Below are 23,838 nucleotides of genomic sequence, written 5' to 3' on the forward strand. Positions count from 1 at the left end.
TTCATATATTGTTCCCTATGCTTCCTCGAACACCGTACCGGTCATCTGGCTGCTGATACAGGTTGCGTTCATTACTGCGCAGCACACCTGTACAGGTGAACACAAAATCAGGGTGATTGATTAGTGTGAAAAAGCTTAATAGATCCGCTATAGTAATAGATAGCAAAAAAGTTAATAACAAAAATTGTAGCTAACTTTGCGCTTCACATTCCAAAATTAGTTAGAATGTTACAGGGTGTTCAATAACATAGTGGCAGACCAAACTTTGGAGCACCCCATATTTTATTTTATATTCGAAATCTTTTTAACTTCCCCATCACAAAAATATAAAGGTTTGTTATGTTATACAGGGTATTTACCAATACCTGTTTTCTTTATATCGAATACAGGGTGAGTCAAAACGCAAGCACATTATTTTCACAGTAATTTTAAATAGAACACCCTAATTAATAACTTGCTCTGAAAAATTAAAATATCTCGAAAACTGACAAACAGTGTGCCAAAATTTGTGAGAGGGATGACTTGAGCGTTATAAATAAAAAATTATAGATACTATAGATTTAATTTTAGAAAAATGTAGGTTTTTTGTGTAAACTTTTCTAAATTTTTCAATTTCTCAATTTTTCCAAAATTTGTATTTTCGTAGGTATTTAAAAAAAACTAATTTCGCAGTTGCTTCGTAATGAAATTATAAAAAGTCCTATTGTAATCCTTCTTCAATTTTTTCCGTAAGTAAAAACTTCATTGACTCTATATTGCTAAGTCATCATTCTCTTTGCCTTATCCCTGTGCGGGGTCGGCTTCCCTAATTGCATTTCTCCACACAATTCTATCTTGGGTCATATCAATGTTAATCCCTTTTACCAACATGCCCTGCCTTATCGTCTCCCCCCAGGTCTTCTTTGGTCTTCCTGTCCTACTCATTCCAGGAATCTGCACTTCAGCTATTCTTCGTATTGGGTGATTAACGTCTCGACGTTGAACATGACCACACCATCTTAACCTATGCTCTCTCATTTTGTCATCAATTCTAGACTTCTCCTAATATATTCGTTTATAATTTTATCATTCTTTATCACTCCACTCATCCATCTAAGCATTCTCATTTCCGCCACATGCATTCGTTGTTACTCTTTCTTTTTCACTGCCCAACATTCAGTTCCGTACATCATAGCCGGTCTTATAGCTGTTTTATAGAATTTTCCCTTCAGCTTCATTGGATTTTTTCTGTCACACAACATACCACTCGCTTATTTCCACTTCATCCATCCAGCCCTAATTCTACTGCATGCATCTCCATCTATTTCTCCATTACTCTGTAATACCGATCCTAGGTACTTAAAACTATTGCTTTTCACAATCATTTCACCATCCAAAGATACCATTTTATTTGTAGTAACACCACCTTTAAATGAACATTCCAAATACTCTGTTTTTGTCCTATTAAGTTTTAAACCTTTTTCCTCCAGAGCTTGTCTCCACTGTTCCAGTTTTTGTTCTAAGTCTCTTTCACTATTTCCTATTAACACTGCATCATCAGCATACATTAGGCACAATGGAATGCTACCCTGTAGTTTCGCTGTTATCTGGTCCAAAACTAATGAGAATAAATAAGGACTAAACACCGAGCTTTGGTGCAATCCTACTTTCACCTGAAAATCAGTCTCTCCCACACCTGTCCTGACAATGAAAATTGTAAGTAGTTACTATATTGCTAAGTAGTACAGGCAAACAGATTTAACTGCAACCCTCAAGGTCACTTGCACCGCATAAACGAACGTTCGCATAAACGAACGTCTGTCGTGTCCTCTCACGGTTGCAGATCAATTGATTTTACTGTAATAAACATTTTCAGGATGATGCAATAAACTTCTTTCTTTACTATTATATAAAAAATAACACCATAACCTTTGCTTTTTTCATCGTACATTTACATTGTACATTTAGTTTCCTCCAAATGTTTGTGACTTGTGAATCAATGTTTTTTTCTACAAGAGTTTTCTTACATTTCATTAAGAATTTTCAGGTAGACCGCACCCTCGGAGTAGACCGCATACTATAGTAGCTCCCAACGTTTTCACATTTTTTCAAACTAAGAGAAAACAAAAAAAAGTGTAATTTAATTTTTTATTTTAGTTTTTAAATTATTCTAGAAACCCGCGGCTTATCTGGTAGACCCGCCACTGTACGTTTCTGGAATTTTATTTCATACTTAGCGCTGCGTAGTAACAGCGAGCGTCTATATCGTTTGAAAGACGAGACGTAGGGGGATCGGTTGGGTCGCATACGGAATTGACCACATGGTAAAGAGAGAACGACGCGACAACTCAATAACGTGTTAAACAAAGATCAAGCTGCGGTGTTTTTCATTGAAAGAGACGAGTAAACAATTCCAGCCTATAGAAAAACAAGAGCATCAACCCAAGTCGAGGTTATTCGAAGTGAAATTCTAGTGTAGACGGAGCTAAAATTGTTGTTTTATTGTGTTTATTTAATTAATTTAAGGTGTGTTTTCGTTATTATTGCGTTCCGTGTTTATTGTGTTTGTGTGTATAATCTAAAACGTGATATAATTCAGGAATTTTTGTATCCTATCACCTATTAGGCGTTGTAAATGTAAAGGATGATGTCAGAATAAGTTCTACTAAAATGTAATACCTAATTGTTGGCGCCTATTTATTTTTAATGCCGGATTTATACTCAGCCATTGCCACTGTTGCTGCCGTTGTCGGAAATATTGCCTGAAATACGATATCGACGCGAGTGAGGTGTTCACAGTTCACATCAGTTCCTCGCCAATGGGCCAATGTCCTCACAACTCATTTCTCAAGAATGGAATGTGACGACAGCATCGTCTTGCTCCCTTACTCACTTGCCGCTTTGCCGGAGGCAAATGACTCGCGCTCGCGCTGCCAGTCCTTTGACTTCCATCTCGAAAACTGACTTTTGAGGGAGCGCCGTACAATGGCAGTAGCATTAGAAGCGGCAGCGCGAGTGAGCTATAAGTTAAATGCGGTATAACGTTTTTAAGAGCATAGGCGCAAATATTTTACGGCTATCCCTACTTTTTCTTTCTTTGCACGGCAAATTACGTGTAGTAAAAGTAAAATTCTCACTGGTATGGAGATGTAAACATTATTTGACAATGAAATTGTCATCATTAACTTAGAGATGGCTTTTGAATGTTCTTGGATAACCGTTACTTGTATAATCGCTTAAATTATTAATTCAGTTAATGAATATGATTATTTTTTGTGTATTCAGTGATTACAATAATTTATATATTCTTCTTCAGCCTGTATTCACCCACTGCTGGACATAGGCCTCTTCCATTTGCTTCCATCGATTTTTACTCTTGGCATTCTCATCCACTGCTTGTCCGCGACTTGTTTGATATCATCTGCCCACCTCTTCTTCTTCTTCTTCTTCAGGTGTCATCTCCGCTACGGAGGTTGGCATTCATCATAGCTATTTTAATGTTTGAGGCAGTAGCTCTAAATAGTTGTTTTGAGCTGCATCCAAACCATTCTCGCAGGTTCTTCAGCCATGAAGCTCGTCTTCTTCCAATGCTTCTTCTGCCATCTATCTTTCCTCTTCTGCGGTCTGCCTACTCCTCGCCTGTTCTCTCTTGGTCTCCAGTTTGTTAGTCTCTGTGTCCATTTTTCGGGATTATCTCGGGCAACATGTTCGACCCATTGCCACTTGAGCCTTGCTATATGTTCTTATATTATTCAATAATTTATATATGTACTACATAATATACAGTGAGCACGTAAAGGTTGGAATAAATTCATTTTTTCATGAATAGGCAATTTTGTAAACAAATCCCGAAACAGGTAAATTTTTATTTTTAAATTACTACTTTTTCTTATATATACAGTATGTCCCTGTAAGTTGTATCCATATTATGGAAAACTTTTTTATTATTAATTTTACTAAAAAAGCTATTCTTTATAAAAAGTTCTGCATGGTCCAAAACCCAAGTTTCAACCATCAGATATCATATTTTATGAATGTTATACGAGGTATGTCAAAAAGTTTGAATTTCACTCAAGAGCTTTATTTTTCACAATATTGAAAATTGCTATTATGAAAAGTTATTTGGAATTAAAAACTATATTCTAATATGCAATTACATCCTTGTAATTGAAAAAAAAATTGAAAAATTATGGATAACTAACATTACTTTCAGTTATTTCAATTCTGATAACTCTTTTATTATTAATTTTACGAAAAAAAGTGATTCTTAATAAAAAGTTCTAGATGGTCTAAACTAAAACCTAAAATATAACCATATTATATCAACTCTTATCAATTTTATACGAGGTATGTCAAAAAAGATAAATTTAGATCAAAAGTAAAGTATGTACCTTTATAGTTCAGAATATTTTAATTAGAAGGATGTAATTACATGCTGAAACATAGTTTTTAATTCTAAGTAACTTTTCGTAATAACAATTTTCGATATTGTCAAAAATAAACGTATTTTACTCTTGAGCGAAATTCATATTTTTGATATATGTACCTCGTATAAAATTGATAAAATTTGATATAAGATGGTTGTATTTTAGGTTTTAGACCAAGCAGAACTTTTTATTAAGAATAACTTTTTTTCGTAAAATTAATAATAAAAGAGTTATCTGAATTGAAATAACTGAAAATAATGTTAGTTATCCATAATTTTTCAAAAAAAAAAATTCAATTAGAAGGATGTAATTGCATACTAGAATGTAGTTTTTAATTTCAAACAACTTTTCATAATAGCAATTTTCAATATTGTGAAAAATAAAGCTACTTTACTCTTGAGTGAAATTCAAACTTTTTGACATACCTTGTATAATATTCAAAAAATTTTATATTTGATGGTTAAATCTTAGGTTTTGAACCATGCAGAGCTTTTTATGAAGAATAACTTTTTTTCGTAAAATTAATAATAAAAAAGTTTTCCATATGGATACAACTTACAGGAACATACTGTATATCATACTAGTGACGTCACCCATCTGGACGTGATGACGTCATCGATGATTTTTTTAAATGAGAATAGGGGTCGTGTGATAGCTCATTTGAAAGGTAATTCAGTTGTCTATTCAGTAATATAAACATTAACATAAATATTTGTAAAGGGTGCCCAAAAAAATTTTTTTGAAATTAAATTTATTGACGTAAAAAGAAGAATGTGTGTAATTTATTTAATTGAAAATACATTTTACTGCTATAAGAAAACAGGAAAAAATGTTTATTTGACAAATAAATATTGTTTTTTGCTTAAATTCAATATTAAAGCAGCCACCTACCTGCCTCTTGACAGTTTGAACATTTAATTTAAGCGAAAAGCAATGAATATTTTTCTAATAAACATTTTTTTCTATTTTCTGAGAGCAGTAAAATGCATTTTGAATTAAATAAATTACATACATTTTTCTTTTTATGTCAATAAAGGGCCTAGCCGGGTAAGATGGTGAAAAGTGCCCCCAACTGAATTTAAATTCCTTATAGGTCACTTTTTAGCACATATAGAGGAACTCACTTTCTGAAATTTTTAGCCCCCTAGGTGGTCACGTGACCCCCCTAGAGCCTAATTAGGCTTTTTAAGTTATTATTTTTTATCTCAGCCGCGTCAAGAGCTAGCCAAAAACTTTATTTAAAAAAGTTGTAAGTTTTAAAAAGATCTATATGAAAAAAAATTTTTTAAATTTTTTGGCGGGAAATTCGAATATTTAGAACCATTTTAAACTTTTAAATAACCCTGAAAAAAAAACTAAGACACTCGTTTTTACGAAAATCAATTATAATGTGTATTTTTGCACAGTCCTTCACCCTGAATTTTTTCAAATTTTTAAAATTGGTGAAACGTACCTTTAAAAATAAAAAACCGCATTTTTTCGGTTTTTTTTCGTTTTTTGATTACAATTTTATACATATTTTTCAAAAAAGGTAACACCGTCACTAGAATAGGTAAAAAAATGAAAAATAATTGGGGTTTGCTTAATAAAATTTTTTTGTAACGCCATCCATTTTCAAGATACAGGGCGTTGAAGGAAACAAAATTTTACACATTTTTTACGATTTTGCCGAAACTACTGGCAACATTGCAATAAAACTTGGCAGGTTTTAAGAGGTAGTTATTGTGCATTTTTTGACATACAATTAAGAATTTTATATTCATCATTGGCCCGCATACGGGTAATGGTCTGAAATTTTTAAAGAAAAAAAGATGGTACGCCACTGACATATTTCAAATTAACAATCATTTTTGAATTCCTCGTTCCATTTGTGACAAAAAATCTATCCTCCCATTTTTTCATACGACGCGTCGCTTTGTTGCAAAAAATAAAATATATTAACGCTTCCAAAATATTCGAATTGATTTTTATAATGGATGTACGAGTTAATGTATCTAGATGTATATAGAAGTTCGGATGCTTTGTAAGGATTAAGATCTTTTATTTTTTGAATAAAAATGGCGCGTCGTATGAAAAAATAAGAAGATAGATTTTTTGTCACAAATTAAACGAGGAATTCAAAAACGATTGTTAATTTGAAATATGTCAGTGGCGTACTATCTTTATTCTTTAAAAAGTTCAGACTATTACCCCTATGCGCGCCAATGATGAATATCAAATCCTTAATTGTATGTCAAAACATGCACAATAACTACCTCTTAAAACCCGCTTAAGTTTAATTACAACGTTGCCAGTAGTTTCTGCAAAATCGTAAAAAATGTGTAAAATTTTGTTTTCTTCAACGCCCTGTATCTTGAAAATCGATGGCGTTACAAAAAACTTTTATTAAGCAAACCCCAATTATTTTTCAGTTTTTTATCTATTCTAGTGACGGTGTTACCTTTTTTGAAAAATAACTATAAAATTGTATCAAAAAACGAAAAAAAAAACCGAAATAATGCGGTTTTTTATTTTTAAAGGTACGTTTCACCAATTTTAAAAATTTGAAAAAATTTAGGGTGAAAGATTGTGCAAAAATACACATTATAATTGATTTTAGTAAAAACGAGTGTCTTAGTTTTTTTTTCAGAGTTATTTAAAAGTTTAAAATTGTTCTAAATATTCGAATTTCCCGCCAAAAAATTTAAAAAATTTTTTTTCATATAGATCTTTTTAAAACTTACAACTTTTTTAAATAAAGTTTTTGGCTAGCTCTTGACGTGGCTGAGATAAAAAATAAAAACATAAAAAGCCAAATTGGGCTCTAGGGGGGTCACGTGACCACCTAGGGGGCTGAAAATTTCAGAAAGTGAGTTCCTGTATATGTGCTAAAAAGTGACCTATAAGGAATTTAAATCGAGTTGGGGGCACTTTTCACCATCTTACCCGGCTAGGCCCTTTAATTCAAAAAAATTTTTTGGACACCCTGTATAAATAATTATGTTAATGATTATATTACTGAATAGAGAATTGAATTTCCTTTCAAATGAGCTATCACTGACCCCTATTCTCATTTAAAAAAATCATCGATGACGTCATCACGCCCAGATGGGTGACATCACTAATATGATATATATGCCAAAAAGTCATAATTTAAAAATAAAACTTGATCAGTTTCGGGATTTTTTTCCAAAATCTCCCATTTATGAAAAAATGAATTTATTCCGACCTTTTCGTGCTCACTGTACAATAAAAACTAAATACATAATACTTAATCAAGAAAAGAGGAAAAGTGATAAAGTTATTTTTGTAATAATATATTGTTACCATGGAACGCTTACATACATTTTGAACATATTTAGCAACAAAATACTTCTTCTTATACTTGTTGTAGATCTGTCGATCTGTTAATTCCGACGTTGAAGTATTTCTTGGGAGGTAGACTGCCAGCTATCTCTCCATCTCCTTGGTGGTCTCCCCGGTGGACGCTTGCCTGCTGGTTATCTATGCTCCTCCATTCTTTTTACATGACTGAACCATTCTCTTCGTCTTTGCCTGCCCCATCTGACTACATCTTGCACGCCACATTGTTCCCTGATGATGTTGTTTCGTATTCTATCTCTTCTTGTCTTCCCTGCTATTGCTCTTAGTGTCTTCATTTCGGCTGTTCGTAGCATGCTTGTGTCACAGAATCCTGGTGTATTCTCTGCTTGGATCTTCCATAAATAATAAACAATAAATACATACATACATAATCGGTTGCCTCTTTTACCATTAGGTGTCGAGGATTCCTCCTTTATATAATACTCTCTGCAAATTTACGCCACTTCTTCCTATCTGCTGCTAAAACTTTTGCTTCTTGCCACGATGTTCCTCTTTTCTTGAGTATTTCGTTTACACTAGTGTTCCAGCTTTTCCTTGGTCTGCCCCTCGTGCTTTTACCCACTGCTTTGGCCTCCCATGTCATTTTCACTTGTCTCTCACCACTCATTCTTATCATGTGTCCAGCCCATTTTAACTTCTTTTCTTCAACTTTTTCGTTGAGCGATTTTACCTGTAATTCATGTCTTATATCTTCGTTTCTTCTTTTGTCTAATCTTCTTGCTCCCACCACTTTTCTTAAGTATCTCATTTCTGTAGCTTGTAATCTTTTTCTTTGTCTGTCATTAAGTACCCAGTTTTCTGCCCATATATTGTAATTGGCATATATACAGTTTTATATACTGTCATTTTGGTTTTCCTCGATATTTCTTTTTTGTTTAGGAAATTTTTATACAGTGAATAATAAGTTCTCGTTGCCAATTTTATTCTGTTTCCAATTTCATCTTCTTGTGTACCTTTGTTGTTTAACATTATTCCCAAATACTTAAAGAGGTCTACTTGCTCAATTTTTTGCCCTTCGATTTCAATATTTACAGTTGCTTCTTTGTTGGCTATTGTCATTACTTTAGTTTTCTCCACATTTATTATTAAGTTGTAGTTTTTTAGTTCTTCAGCCCAGATTCTAATGTTATCTGCGAGAGCCTTTTCAGTTCTTGCAACTAATACAATGTCATCAGCAAATGCACAGGCTTCAATTTTTATTTGTTGCAAATTTCTATACCCTATAGCGCATTTTTTAGTTTTTTTCCAACACTTTTTAATAACTTCATCCATAACGGAAATAAATAACAGTGGGCTCAACACTCCACCTTGTCTAACCCCGTCGTTATTAGAAAATTCGCCGGAGATTAAGTTACTTGTCCTGACCTGGTTTTTTGTGTTGACATACAAACTCTTTATTACACTTACAAGTTCTTCATCTACTTGTTTATCAGGCTTTGCCATATTCCTTCTCTATTGACCATGTCAAACGCCTTTTTCGTATCTAAAAACGCGAGGTACAGTGTATCGTTTTTTAACAGTGTTTTTTCAGTAATTTGCTGTAGTGTGAATATATGATCTTGTACGCTGTGTGATGGTCTAATTCCACTTTGTATATCCGCCAGTCGAGGCTCAAATTTCTCGTAGTTTCTTTTCTAGGATAACCTCGTAGATTTTCAACGCTGAGCAGAGAAGTGATATACCCCTATAATTACTGCACTCTTTCGTGTCTCCCTTTTTGTGTATAGGCAGTATTATTGAAATGTTCCAATCCTCTGGGATTTTTTTGTTTGTCCACGCTAAATTTAGTAGGTCATGTAATTCTTGTTTACCCTGTTGTCCAGGATATTTCAATAATTCAGCATCTATTCCGTCGATTCCTGCTGCTTTACCAACTTTTAGTTTTTCTAGTGCATCTTCAACTTCTTCCATCTTTATTTTAGTTTCACAAACGTCTTCTTGCCCTCTTTCAGGTGTTTCATCTGTTATCTGTGTGCGATTCTCTGCTGTTGTATTTTCATTGTTTAAAAGTTCCTTGAAATATTCTCTCCACCTTTCTATAATGGGCTCATCCTCAGTTATTATATTTCCGTTTCTATCTTTTATCTGCTGTAGTTTAATTTCCGTGTTACTTCTCATATTCTATATTCTATATAAACAATAAATAACTTTTTGTTAAGTTTACGTCTTAAATCAATGATTTATCAAATACACTATCAATATTATTTAATAAACAACTCAAAATATTCCTGAAGCCGTGTTAAATATTTAGTAGCCTTGTTTTTCACTGTCTTGTCACCATATTCTGTTCGACTGAATGCTTTGTATGCATAGATATAATAACTAGTAGATTAGCCAAGGTATGGGCCGCTCTGTGCATCGAGGTGTAACGTGTAACACCAGTATTAAGGATTGAGTGGTCTAGCCATCTTTGTCTGTCACATGCGCGGGATCGCTTGGTTAAAAGACCAATCAACTTCTGCGTTACGCTTTTTTTGCCCAGTATGTCTTGTCATATCTTAATCTGTCTATGGTTGTATGACAAAGAACGAATGTTCGATTTGGAAAATATCATCACGGACATGGTTTTCATTTTTTTTTTCGAATCCTGGAAAAACTAATAAATATTTTTGAAAAATGTACACTCAGAAAAAAAGGTCATACATCATTACCGAGGGTAGAAAGTTCCTTAGAATAAACAAAACGTTTCTTTTTATCCTCGGTAATGATGTAGTCTTTCATTCTGCGTTTCGAAAAAATTATGCATTTAATTAACATTGGAGCCGAAAGTTTGCGCCTATTTTATTCTGTTCTTTTGCGTTATTTTGCCGGTTATTAGCGCGCTCATCACTGTATAGTTTTATATGAGACAGGAGAAATGTCATTACAAAATATTACGATGTGACGTCACATGGGTTGGCGCGCTTTTTCGATCGTTTGAAATGATTTAAATACACAGAAGTTTTTATTGTACTTCTAAGTTATTATGAGTTTTTGAGGCGTGAAATTTTGGAAACCTTATTTTTAAACGAAACTGAACATGATTAAGTATGTCATAAAACAAAAATGTTCAAGTTCCCTATTTGAGCTATGGCAAGTTTAATTAGTTTAATTTGTTATTGCAAAACAGCTTTCGAAAGGTCTATTGTGAAAATAACTTGTTTTGTGCTTTAAAATGAAGATCTTTCAATTCGAAATATAAAAAAATTGTAGAGCTCGATCGGTTATTTTGTTGCTTAGATACCTTATTATAGTAGCCAAGCGGGGTTACTCGAGCGCGTTAGATTATCATATGGGGAGAAACCTGGTACCCTGAAGGTGTACATCTACCATATATTGGCTCTTAACACAGGGAAGTTCGTTAAGGGGGACCCGAAAAAAAAATCCATCCTTAAAAATACTCATAATTGTCAGATTAAGATAAGGTAAGTTAAGTACATGCAAAAGAGTGTATATTTAAAAAATCTGACTATTTGAGCGGAACGTAAGGAAATGGGTGAGTCAAAAAGATTCACAAAAAAAGCGAATATTTCGCGAAATGAACATCAGATCGGAAAACTAAAAAATACGTCTTCAATGTTTTTCAAAAATCTATCGAATGGTACTTGGAAATTTAATAGAAATTTAGAAATTTACCCCCCCCCCCACGGAGAGGGGGAGGGGGTAAATTTTAAATACAAACCCCGCGATATTTCGCAAAATGAACATCAGATCGAAAAACTGAAAAATACGTATTTAATATTTTTCAAACGTCTATCGAATGATACCAAACACGGCCCCCCACGGAAGGGGTTCGAGGTAACTTTAAAATTTTAAATAGGACCCTTAATTTTTCAAAAATCTATCGAATGACACCATACACGACCCCCCACGGAGGTGGGGTGTTGGGTTACTTTAAAATCTTAAATAGGAACCTCCATTTTTATTGCAGATTTGGATTCCTTACGTAAAAATAAGTAACTACTATTCGAGACATTTTTGCGAATTATGGATAGATGGCGCTATAATCGGAAAAAAACGATTTTTTAGAAATGAAAAAACCTCGCTAAAATGGAAAACTTAACTTTTTGGTTTTAGTTTTAATCTTCACAACCGAATTGGTCCCCATGACGCTTTAGTAACTGCAAGTTTAGCATTTAATGCTCCCCTACTATTGGTAGAAGTTATTCTTGACATCGTCCTTTACAACGCCTGATAGGTTTCAAAAAATCCTGAATACAAAGTGATTCGTTAAGAATGTCCATGAGTTGTAGATTCTAGACCTCAAAATATTAAGATTTAGAAAGTGTTTTATTTAAAAAATTATGAATTATTTTTACCCCGTAAGTTAAAACTAGATACGTAGAACGTAAGATAGATAGATCCTTATCATACTAGCCAAAAAGTGTCGGTACTGTACACCTTACTAAACTGTGTTAAATAAACGTTTCTGGCTACTACAAGAGGCGTACGACAGGGGAAAGTCGTACTTGTGGTTTACCCTTCCCAAATTTTACTCCACTGACTGAATCGCTATTATATCATCATTTGGTAGGCGCTTCACCTTTTAGATGGGGAAAAATACCTTCTCCAAATTGCGATTGCGGTGCTGAAAGACACACGGTTAAGCATTTGGTGGAGGAATGCTCCATCAGATCGTCCAGTGGCAATCGGTCCGATTTTTTAGTGGCGACCAATGAGTCGATTCAATATATTTACCAACTAAATTTTCGTTTATAAATATTAATTATTATTTATAATGCCTTGTTATCTTTATTTTTATACAAAAACTGTGATATAGCCATACGCTAAGGGAGTGTTTAAGTATTACGTAACGCGGTTTTTAAAGATTTTTGACCCCCCTCCCCCCTACGTAACGCACCTTAATGGGGCGTTCACGTATTACGTAACGCAATTTTTGAAGGTTTTTAACCCCTCCCCCCCAACTTGCGTTACGTAATACTTAAACGGCCCCTAAATAATAAAATAATAAATAGCATCATTTTAAGATTCTCCAGTACTTTCCTTGTAAATAATATAATCTTCATTCGTAACAATAAAATCATTAGTTTTCGAGATATTTGAAGTTAAAAATGAAGAGGTATAATACATTAATAAAATAGCTGTGCCGTTTCGTTTTTAACTTCAAATATCTCGAAATCTAATGACTTTATAGTTCCGAATGAAGAACATAATATTTACATACATAGCAAGTATTGGAGTATCGACATATTTGCCAAAAATAGCAATTCCGCCAGTGGCGTAGAATTTGGGAAGGGTCAACCATTCACTGTCCCCTGTGATACGCCTCTGGTACTAGCCAGAAACGTTTATTTATCATAATTTAGTAAAGTGTACCTTGCCTACACTTTCTAAAGGATGATACCTTGCCTAAAGGATGATAAGGATAATATGTCAAATTGTTTTAAAGTATTGCGTAAAAATAGTTATTAAATATGTAACACAGTACTACTACTACTACTATCGGTTTACAGCGTTCTCCGACGCCTTCCGACTCCTAACCGCCATTCTTCTCTGTTTAACCATAGACCTGAAAGGATTTCTCTTTCCTCTAGTTTTTTTTTTCAATTCCCTCCCTCCAGCTTCTTCTCGGCCTTCCTCTTTTTCTCCTCCCTTGTGGTGTCCATGCCAAAATCTGTTTAGGGATCCTGTCATCTGGCATTCTCTGTACATGGCCGTACCATACCAGTTGTTTTGTTTTTATGTCATCAATTATTGTATGTGTTACTCCCATCATTTCTCGTATTCTCTCGTTCGGTATCCGATCTCTTCTTGATTTGCCTGCTGCTCTTCTCCAGAAGTCCATTTCTGTTGCTAGTAACATTTTCTGCGCTCTTTGTTTCAGTGGCCAAACTTCACTGCCATATGTGATTATACTTTTAAGTATGCTATTGTATATAAGCTGTTTGTTCGCTTTAGATATTGTCTGGTCCCACAGAATGCCGTTCATCATGGATATGGCTCTTCTACCCTGTATGTTTCTGTCTTTTATAGCAGCATCGAGTGTTCCATCTTGAGTTATCTTCATGCCCAGGTATTTGTATTCATCGCAGTGTTTAATTTCTACCCCATCGTCTAATGTAATGGACTGCTTTGTTCCTCCAATACACATGGCTTCAGTTTTCTTAATGTTGACTTCGAGGCCCCATTTGTTACATTCTTCTATTAGCTTCCGCGTCATGTAACTTAAGTCGTCATGATCTTGAGCAATCAGAATTTGGTCATCAGCGAAACATAAAGTGTATAGTGTTGTGTCGTCATTGAGAGGGATTCAACAACCCTGCTTCAATCCTTTCGTGACCTTAAATCCCTCAGAAATCCTTGATCCAGTTTTAATTTTTGCAGTCGTTCCATTATACAGACTTTGGACTGCTTTGATAAGACCATGTTTAATGTTGGTTTGATGTAGGGTTGACCATAGTTTGCTGAGGGGCACACTGTCATATGCTTTTTGTAAGTCTACGTATACCAGGTGAACTTCTTTATTTACGGCTGTTTTTTTCTCAATAACTTGCGTAATAGAGTACAGGTGGTCTACTGTGGACCGCCCAGCTCTAAAGCCAGCTTGCTCCTCTGCTTCGTAATCTCTATAGTCATTTTCTATTTTGTTCTTAATAAGTTTCCCATACATCCTACTTATTGTGCTGTTTACCGCAATTCCTCTGTAATTTTCACATTGATCCTTGCTGCCCATTTTGTGGATTGTTGACGTGATAGATAATTTCCATTCTTTTGGTAATTCCGCACCATTTAAGCAATCTTGGAAGAGTTTTCTTAGCTGTTCTTGAAGTTTGTCTGTGCCGGCTTTCACTAATTCTGCAGGGATGTCACCAGGACCAGGGGATTTTCCATTTTTCAGGGATTTGGTTATTTCTTCCATCTCTGATTTACTTATTTGTAATGGAGATGAATTTATATGTATACCTATCGTGTTGTCTTCTATATTAACAAATTCTGGTCTTTGTTCTGTTAATAATTTTTTAAAATATTCTTCCCATTTTTCCGTTGTTATTGGTGATATAACGTCTTTTTTCTTATTAGTTCTCATATTTTTAATTAATCTCCAACTCTCTGTGCTTCTTCTACCTCCTATGTAAGTGTTGATTTTTTGGCAGTTCTTTTCCCATGATTCGTTCTTTTTTTTGAGTTATCTTCTTTCTTAATTTGGCTTGGGCTTCTTTGTAAATTATTTTATCGTTGTCTGTTTTTGTTGATAGGAACGTTTGGTATTTCCGACGTTTATCTGTAATTTCTTTTTCTACTTCTTCATCCCACCAGTATGGTTTTATTCCTTTATGGTTTTCGTCACATTTCCCCAGTGCTTAGATAAGAATCGAAAATAAAGGTGCAATGTAAGTGAGACCTAAGGTGGTCCTATCTATGAGCTGAGCTGGGCTATGCTGGTGCTTAAGATTTGTTGGTGCAACCAGGCATAAGTGATTTGGGTTACGAGCATATCTTAATATTTTGAAGTCTAGACTCTACAAGTCACAGATTGGACAGTCTTAATGAATCACCCTGTATATCCTGAAATCGACCTGTTTCCACAGCTTGGACTAGTATTAATTAAAGATGAGTGTAGTGCAAAATATTATGTTGCTAAAAATTGCAAATAAATTGACATACGAGGAGCTTCTGAATTTTAAAGCAGCCGGGCGTCCGAAACCAACTATGCCAATCAAACAGACTACGTTGGACAAAACTAGAGAAGTGAATCGATATTTTAGTGCTTCGATGTACAATGTTTCTGAATGGATTTGTGGGTGTGAAGTACAAAAAGCATTTTTTTGTTTTCCGTGTCTGCTCTTCGGTGATGATTATTCGTGGACCAAAGCTGGTGTAGTTGACTTAAAGCATTTGAAAGAAAAATCTCAGAAGCATTCTCTTTTGTCAGCTCACATAAATAGTTGTTGTAGCTTAGCAATGTTGGGATCAGTTGTCATCAAGTTGCTATCAGACAACGAGTATAACCAAGGATTTAAAACATACAATGAGAACGTTTCAAAAAATAGATTCGTTTTGAATAAGATGATCGACTGTATATTATTTTGTGGTGCATTTGAACTTGATAGGCGTGATAAACAGAATAGAAGAGAACCTTCAGACAGTCAGACAATATTTGGAGGTTTAATAGATTTTGTATCTGAAGTAGATATAATTTTTAAAGAGAATTTTAAAAATAGCGCAATTTTTAAAGATTCTTCAAATGATATTAAAAATGGTCTTTTGGATTCGATATTAGCTGTTATTCAGGGAGAAATTAGATCCGAAATTCTACAGGCTGACTTCGTTGCCATACAAGCAGATACAATAACTGACAACAACAAGGTAGCAATTATTTTGCGGTACGTTAAGGACGATGTTGTATGTGAGCGCTTTTATACACTTATACAGTCTAAAGGAATTGATATAGAATATTTATCAGCCGTGATTTTACAAGAATTACAACAAATGAAACTTAATGAACATCCAGAAAAATTAGTAGGTCAGAGTTATGATGCCGCATCTGTCAGGAGCGGAGGAATGGGGGGCGTCCAAGCCAAAATTAAAAGTTTCTGTTACACTTCTGCGCACTTTATACATTCTTACGCACATCCACTAAATTTAATATTGCAAAAAGCGGCAAGTCAGGATAGAGCAGTCAAAGTATTTTTCGCCAATTTAGAGAGTTTTTCTTCATTTTTCGGAAAGTCTCCGGAAAGAACGGCCGTTTTAGACGAAATTGTAAAAATCGGCTTAATAAAAGAAGTACCAACGTACTGGGATTTCAACACAAAAGTCATAGAGACAGTCTATACGAACAAAAGCGAATTAATAGATTGCATAGACAAAATTATCGACAGTGAAACAAACAACAGCTCTATAAACCAGGCTATGAGTTTGAAGAATTACTTAGAAGATGAGAATTTTTTGTATTGGTTGAATTTTTTTCATGCGGTGATGCCACATTGTGATGTTTTATTTGATGTTTTGCAAAAGCGCGACCTCGACATCGTAACAATAGATAAATGTATAATGAATTTTAGGAATAAAATACAGGCAATCAAATGTAACATCATGACCAATTGTGAAGTCTGTGAACTTGAGAACTCGTTAAAAAGAAGGAAAATCGAAGATTCAAAACGGCGGATTTCACTTGAAGTTTGTAACATAATTATTTGCGAAATCGAACACAGATTTGGACGCAGCAACTATTTGATACTCTCCCAATTGTTTTACTCAGATAAGTTTATATGCTATAGACAAGATTTTCCTGAAAATATTTTCAAGTTAGTGAAAACGGAATATCCTGTTATAAATCATTCAAAACTTAAGACCGAGTTGGAAGTTGTGTATAGCAGAGAAGATTTTAACAACTACGAAGGTGCAACTTCGTTTCTACAGTTTTTTATTAATCATAATTCGTGGGGTGCTTTTTCCGAAAGCGTAAAACTGTTGAAAATTTTGTGTGCGATTCCTATGAAGACCGACGAGACCGGCCGTTGTTTTTTGACATCACAAAGAATAAAAACGTTTTTCGGAAAGACGATGAGTCAAGAACGAATGTGCGCGTGGGCTATGCTAAGCATAGAAAAAAACTTCGTAAAAAACATTAAGGACTTCAACGAAAAAGTTATCGATCATTTAGCATCCCAAAACACTAGTGGGATCGACCTGGTGTACAAAACTCACTAATGTAAGTAAGCTTTTTTAACTGCCATAGTTAACGGGTGCTACTATAGTAGGCTTTCTACCCCGAGGGGACAGTCAATCTGCGCATATTGCTCTATTAAATTACTTAATACACTGCACAGTGGTTCCAAATGCTGAAAACGTGGTCATGAGGCGAAAAAAGGCGTCCCTATTTAGGGATTTTCATGTTTACAGTTGTTTTCTCATACTATCGTAGAGTCCTAATACGCAAGTATGAGCATCAGATTGGATGTATTCTGGTTCACAACTCACGAAGAACAAGTGGGTCATGCCCGGGGATATTTTGTTCGGCAGAGAAAGTGAAAAACAACAGGTATATTGAAAACGCTGTAAAACTTTTTGTAGTTTATCAATTTTATCGCTGTAAAGCAGATTCTTTCTATTAAGTATGTAGTAATGTAAGATGTAACTTAAATCGACATTTATTAACAATAAATGCCTTAAATTTGTTAATGCATAAATAGTGAAAATATACTTGAAACAATTAAAATTTTGTAAAGATGCATTGAAAAAGTACAAAATTCTGCATAATTCTGCGACTAATGTTTATTAATCTTAAAACATATGGTAAGAAGATACAAAATCACTTTGGTTTAGCTGCCTATAACTGCCTATGCATTGCTAGCAGTTGTTTGAATACAAAAGTGGGAAATGAGGCATATTACATGATTCTGGCGATTGTTGAGTATGTATGGGCAGTTGTACATTAGTAATAGGTTCTGAATATTGTACTTCATAAAGAAAATGTATTGGTAATCAGCAGTTTCAAAAGTCCCATATAATAGGTTTGTTCGTAGTACGATCCAATCGATCAGCAACCGTTGCCAACCATCAGACGCATGCGCAGTTAACAGTTAGCGCTGCGCAGTTAACAGTTCGAGTTCGTAGACTACGAACGCGCTTGCGTCTGACGGTTGGCAACGGTTGCTGATCGTTCTACGAACAAACCTAATATAAAATTTTAAACAAAAATGCGACCAAAATAAAATTTTCGAATTTTTTTCGTCCATATTGGATCCGCCATTTTGTTAAAAAAAGACGTAAAGTTAGATTTGTAATCAGCGACCTTAACCTACCAAATTTGATAAAAAATTTTCCTTTTTGATTGATATTTTCAATTTCTTTCCGCCATGTTGGATCCGCCATTTTGTTTTTCAGAAAAAATAATGCCAGATTCGTAATCAGCGATGCCAAAAACCCTTAAGAACGAAAGTAATTCCAAAATGTATAAACAATATACGCTTTTAAAGGTTCATGACCACGTTTTCGGCATTTGGAACTACTGTGCACTGTGACGTGCCAAGAACACCTTATTCTTCTTCTTAAAGTGCCTTGCATTTCTGCCTATGCATCCACCGTACATTGTCTTGTCTGGTGAGATGTTAGATATTCAGGATTAAATATTTCTGTTTTTAGCAGCATTGCCAAGCATTTCATAGCTGTGGATTCCTGTCCATTGCCGAATATTACGCAGCCATGATATCTTTCTACGTCCCAGGCCTCTCTTACCCTCTATCCTTCCTTCGAGTATTAGTTGCTGAAAAGTGTATCGTTCTCCTCGTAATATATGCCCGAAGTAATACCTAATAACATAGAACACCTAATAACATATTGTTATTGATACAAAAAAAGAATGTGTCTTTGTACGCACGTAAGAAGTTATACTTCTATTAAATTTTTTCAACGAAATAAATATACTTAACAGTTACAATACAAGAAATTGACAATGATTACCAAAAATTAACCAAAACTTAACAATGCCAAAAAAAAAAAGAAAAAAGTATGAATCGTCCGGGATTTGAACCCGCAATCTTGCGATTTCTCGATCTCTGGTCCAATGCTCTACCAACCAGGCCATCAAGGCGCATGTTAATGACGTTTCAGATATACATAATTACGCATCATGGTGACAAGTGAAATATAAAAATAGATGTTTTATTATTTTACGCCCAAGGAAGACAAATCCAAAGACACAAAATTATAATAAAATACCTTTTAAACCACCTTTTTCAAATTGCGCAAGTTGTATTATTAATATTAATGTTAATAAATGAAATATAAATATTTTGACGTTTCACAATTTGACAATTCACTTTTAACTGCAGTGCCTTAAAAATTTTAAAGCACTAGTGCCTTAAAGTAGCATTTTTAACGCCCCTATGGAGTGCTAAAAATTGCATTTTTAACACGTTTGTAGAAAAATATATTTAAAAACACTAATATATTCTTTCCACACCTTTTCTGGACTGATACATACATAAATTAAAACATTTAGTAACTAACTCCATACTGCCCGTGTGCTCATGCGCGCAGATTAATAAAATTTCACCCTCAATGAAATCGCGCCTAAAGAAGTATAACTTCAAAAAGTGACTTCACTGAATCACAAAACTTCATTTTTCGGAAAGTATCCAGAAAGAACAGCCATTTTAGACGAAATTGTAAAAATCGGCTTAATAAAAGAAGTGCCAACATGCTGGGATTTCAACACAAAAGTCATAGAGACAGTCTATACTTACAAAAGCGAATTAATAGATTGCACAGACAAAATTATCGACAGTGAAACAAACAACAGCTCTATAAACCAGGCTATGAGTTTGAAGAATTACTGAGAAGATGAGAATTTTTTGTATTGGTTAAATTTTTTTCATGCGGTGATGCCACATTGTGATGTTTTATTTGATATGTTGCAAAAACGCGACCTCGACCTCATAACAATAGATAAATGTATAATGAATTTTAGGAGTAAAATACAGGCAATCAAATGTAACATCATGACCAATTGTGAAGACTGTGACCTTGAGAACTCGTTAAAAAGAAGGAAAATCGAAGATTCAAAACGGCGGATTTCACTTAAAGTTTGTAACATAATTATTTGCGAAATCGAACACAGATTTGGACGCAGCAACTATTTGATACTCTCCCAATTATTTTACTCAGATAAGGTTATAAGTATGCTATAGACAAGATTTTCCTGAAAATATTTTCAAGTTAGTGAAAACGGAATATCCTGTTATAAATCATTCAAAACTTAAGACCGAGTTGGAAGTTGTATATAGCAGAGAAGATTTTAACAACTACGAAGGTGCAACTTCGTTTCTACAGTTTTTTATTAATCATAATTCGTGGGGTGCTTTTTCCGAAAGCGTAAAACTGTTGAAAATTTTGTGTGCGATTCCTATGAAGACCGACGAGACCGGCCGTTGTTTTTCGACATCACAAAGAATAAAAACGTTTTTCGGAAACAGGATGAGTCAAGAACGAATGTGCGCGTGGGCTATGCTAAGCATAGAAAAAAACTTCGTAAAAAACATTAAGGACTTCAACGAAAAAGTTATCCATCATTTAGCATCCCAAAACACTAGTGGGATCGACCTGGTGTACAAAACTCACTAATGTAAGTATGTATTAAGTGCTTTTAAGTGCACTAATGTAAGTATGCTTTTTTGAAGTTATACTTTAGGCGCGATTGAGTGTGAATTTTTATTATTCTGCGCGTATGCGCACACAGACAGGGCCGCGCCGTCCACGTGTGCAACGTGTGCGGCGCACACAGGCGCCAGCAATTAAGGAGCGCCACTAGAGTTGTTACAAAAATTTTACGCAGGTCAAAACAACACTTACCCATTTAACCACCCTGCATATCTCAACTTTAAAGGTAGGTACGTTACGTATTGATTTATACAATCTACATAAACAAGAAAAATCCTGTAAAGACATGCAGCCACCGGTCCAGCAGAATTTATGCTTTAAAGCCATTATACAAAAATTTGATAGAAATGTATGATGCTTTATGTAGTAAGTACCTATAACACATTCGGATAAATTTGATCTTGATTAAAAATATCAAGCTAGATATTTAGAAGATAAAATATCAACATTTACATTCATATGCTCGGTCCACATATACCTAGGTATAGTGTGAAGTTCTGATGAAAGTTAACTTCGTTAGCAAAATTTTACAATTAAAAACAATGAATATGCAGCCTGCCTTAAATGCTTTACAAGAGTTAAGGACGTAGGCGCAAAATTTCGCGGCAATGTGTTTTAAATTCATTCTTTTTTTTTTCAAATTCTTAGAAAACTAATAGGTATTTTTGAAAAATTTAAACCTAGAATGAAAGATTGCATTATTATCGAGGGCCGAAAGTCCTTAAAAACTTCTATAATGTTTATTTTAATAAGTTACATGGGTGAAAAAAAAAATTAGTGTGATTTTTAATTTCAAAGATTTCAGTCAAATGAAACTTTTGGTTGTTCTAAGGGACTTTCTGCCCTCAGTAATAATGTAATCTTTCGTTCTGCATTTTAAATTTTTCAAAAATACTTATTAGTTTTCTCAAGAGTCGATAAAATGAATTCATTTAAAACACATTGGGCGAAATTTTGCGCCTACGCCATTAAAACAATTCTTCCTCTAGTTTCGGATAGATAGCAAATTTAATGATGTTATTACTACAGTAAATGAAACTTCAGAGAAACTGGATGTGGAGCCCAGTTTTCAATCAGACACACAGTTCGGTGTCGGAATAAAAGCAAACAGTTCGATTACGAACATAAAGACGAACTGATTTTGGATCCCAAAATGTCATACAAAATTTATTTTATTGTGTTCTCGACCAAGCATTAATTTCAGTAAATGTAAGATTTTCCATATTGGAAAATCATGTTGACTCTTTCAAATTTTTATATAATTTTTTGCACGATTGATCATTTTTGACTGCTTACCGTGACAGATTTTACGTCAGTAGGTGACATTTACTAGCAACTCGACGGTAAGTAATCCAACTCGACGGTAAGTACTCCAACTCGACGGTAAGTACTCCAACTCGACGGTAAGTAATTCACTTACCGTCGAGTTAAAAAATCTCTTAATTTTAATTTATTTTTGAAAGAATAAAGAAAACTAACGAATTATTTATTAATATTGAAACTTATGGTACAATTTGTTTGCGGAACACCCTTCTTCCCAAGCCCGTTCAATTTCTTCAAATTCACTTTCGCTCATATTTTAATTTATAATAATCAAAATTGTACTTAAAATTATTGACAACTAAATAAAAACTCAATTCTCCATTGTTGTTATGCACCCTAGTTACTACCTAACAACCAAAGTTTCTATCTTGATAAAATGAATGAAACTAGTCAATATGACGAAAATGTTTAATTTTATAATTTATAATGGTATCAATCGTGCAAAAAAACGTTATAAGCATGTCGAACGTTAAGGATAACCGATCTCAGACAATAATTGAAGTCGTCGCTCCGCTCCTCCTCCAAACAATTGTCTTCGATCGGTATAAAACCCTTACCGTTCTCCATACTTAATATACTATAAACGACAGTACAGAACACTCACAATTAAAACTTTTGTGTAGAAATTTGTAAAAAAATGAGATTTAATGATCATTTAGATACATATAGAGGGAGACGATTTAATTGAAGAAATTATACAGCTTCAGCCTTTGTTAAAAGAATTAAATAATGTTTGTAAAATTTTAAAATTTATATTTTTAAACGAATTTACTGAAGTGTTTTCAAATTTAGCAATAGCTCTTCGCATTCTGCTCACTCTGCCCATATCTGATGCCACTGCTGAGTGATCTTTTTATAAACTGAAACTTAAAAAATGATTTGAGATAGACCATCAGTCAAGGGCAGTTGATAAATTTATCTACCATCTCTATAGAGTCGTCAGTATTAAATCAAATTGATATTCACCATATATTATAAACAGATTAAATGTAGTAATAAATAACACAAAAACCAAACTTCAATTTAAGAATAAAAAATAAGTTATTCAGTGAATTGGGGAAATGTAGTGCTACCTCCAATTTTTATTAATTATTGTTATGTCTTTGTGCTTTTTAAATTCTATGTGTTATGTGTTAATTTATTTATTTATTTTAAAAACTATTCTCAAGTAAGTGCCTACACCACACCCTACCAATAACTTTTCTTTGAACATATTCCTTTAAACAATAGCTCAAACAAAATAACCCTTGCTTTTCTGATCTTTTTATAATTTACTTTTACAGTTTCTTAACCAATCTTTTTGATAATTTTTACTACTTTTTCATTTAATTAGCTTTCTTTTTTATTATTTCTATGCAGTTCATAGATTTCAAAGTGTCTGGCACCTACTAGTTTATTAAATTTATGACATCCCTTAGTCATTTGACCGGGAACAAGACATAATTCAATTTAATTATTAAAATAATTTCCTATTTGTCATTTCCTATGCTTTGACCTCTGCCCGTATCGTAAAACATCTACGAGCTAAGACCATCACATTTGTACAAGTGTCTACAATAAAGTTTTCATACTTGGCTACATTCAATACACAACCACTTGAGCATTGTCTTTCTCCATTCTAACAAGTCATCACCTGTTTCAC

At 33.9% G+C, this 23,838-nt stretch overlaps 2 protein-coding genes across 3 annotated transcripts in view; both read left to right on the top strand.

The window, feature by feature from the left end:
* Positions 1-23,838, top strand: part of LOC114333656 (ubiquitin-protein ligase E3B) — a 144,651-nt gene that overhangs the window by 19,454 nt on the left and 101,359 nt on the right. The gene's annotated exons all lie outside the window — the stretch shown is intronic.
* On the top strand, positions 2,281-22,812 carry LOC114333658 (uncharacterized). Its single transcript, XM_050644605.1, has 2 exons — positions 2,281-2,505; positions 15,299-22,812. Exon 2 carries the CDS (start codon positions 15,321-15,323, stop codon positions 17,421-17,423), a length of 2,103 nt encoding a protein of 700 aa, XP_050500562.1. The 5' UTR covers positions 2,281-2,505; positions 15,299-15,320; the 3' UTR covers positions 17,424-22,812.

The sequence above is a fragment of the Diabrotica virgifera genome, chromosome 2 (genome assembly GCF_917563875.1).
Source record: "Diabrotica virgifera virgifera chromosome 2, PGI_DIABVI_V3a".
Taxonomy (NCBI): Eukaryota; Metazoa; Arthropoda; class Insecta; order Coleoptera; family Chrysomelidae; genus Diabrotica; species Diabrotica virgifera.

Bases quoted from the DNA above. Each gene is read 5' to 3' on its own strand.
- LOC114333658 (XM_050644605.1), top strand. From the start codon at position 15,321: ATGAGTGTAGTGCAAAATATTATGTTGCTAAAAATTGCAAATAAATTG.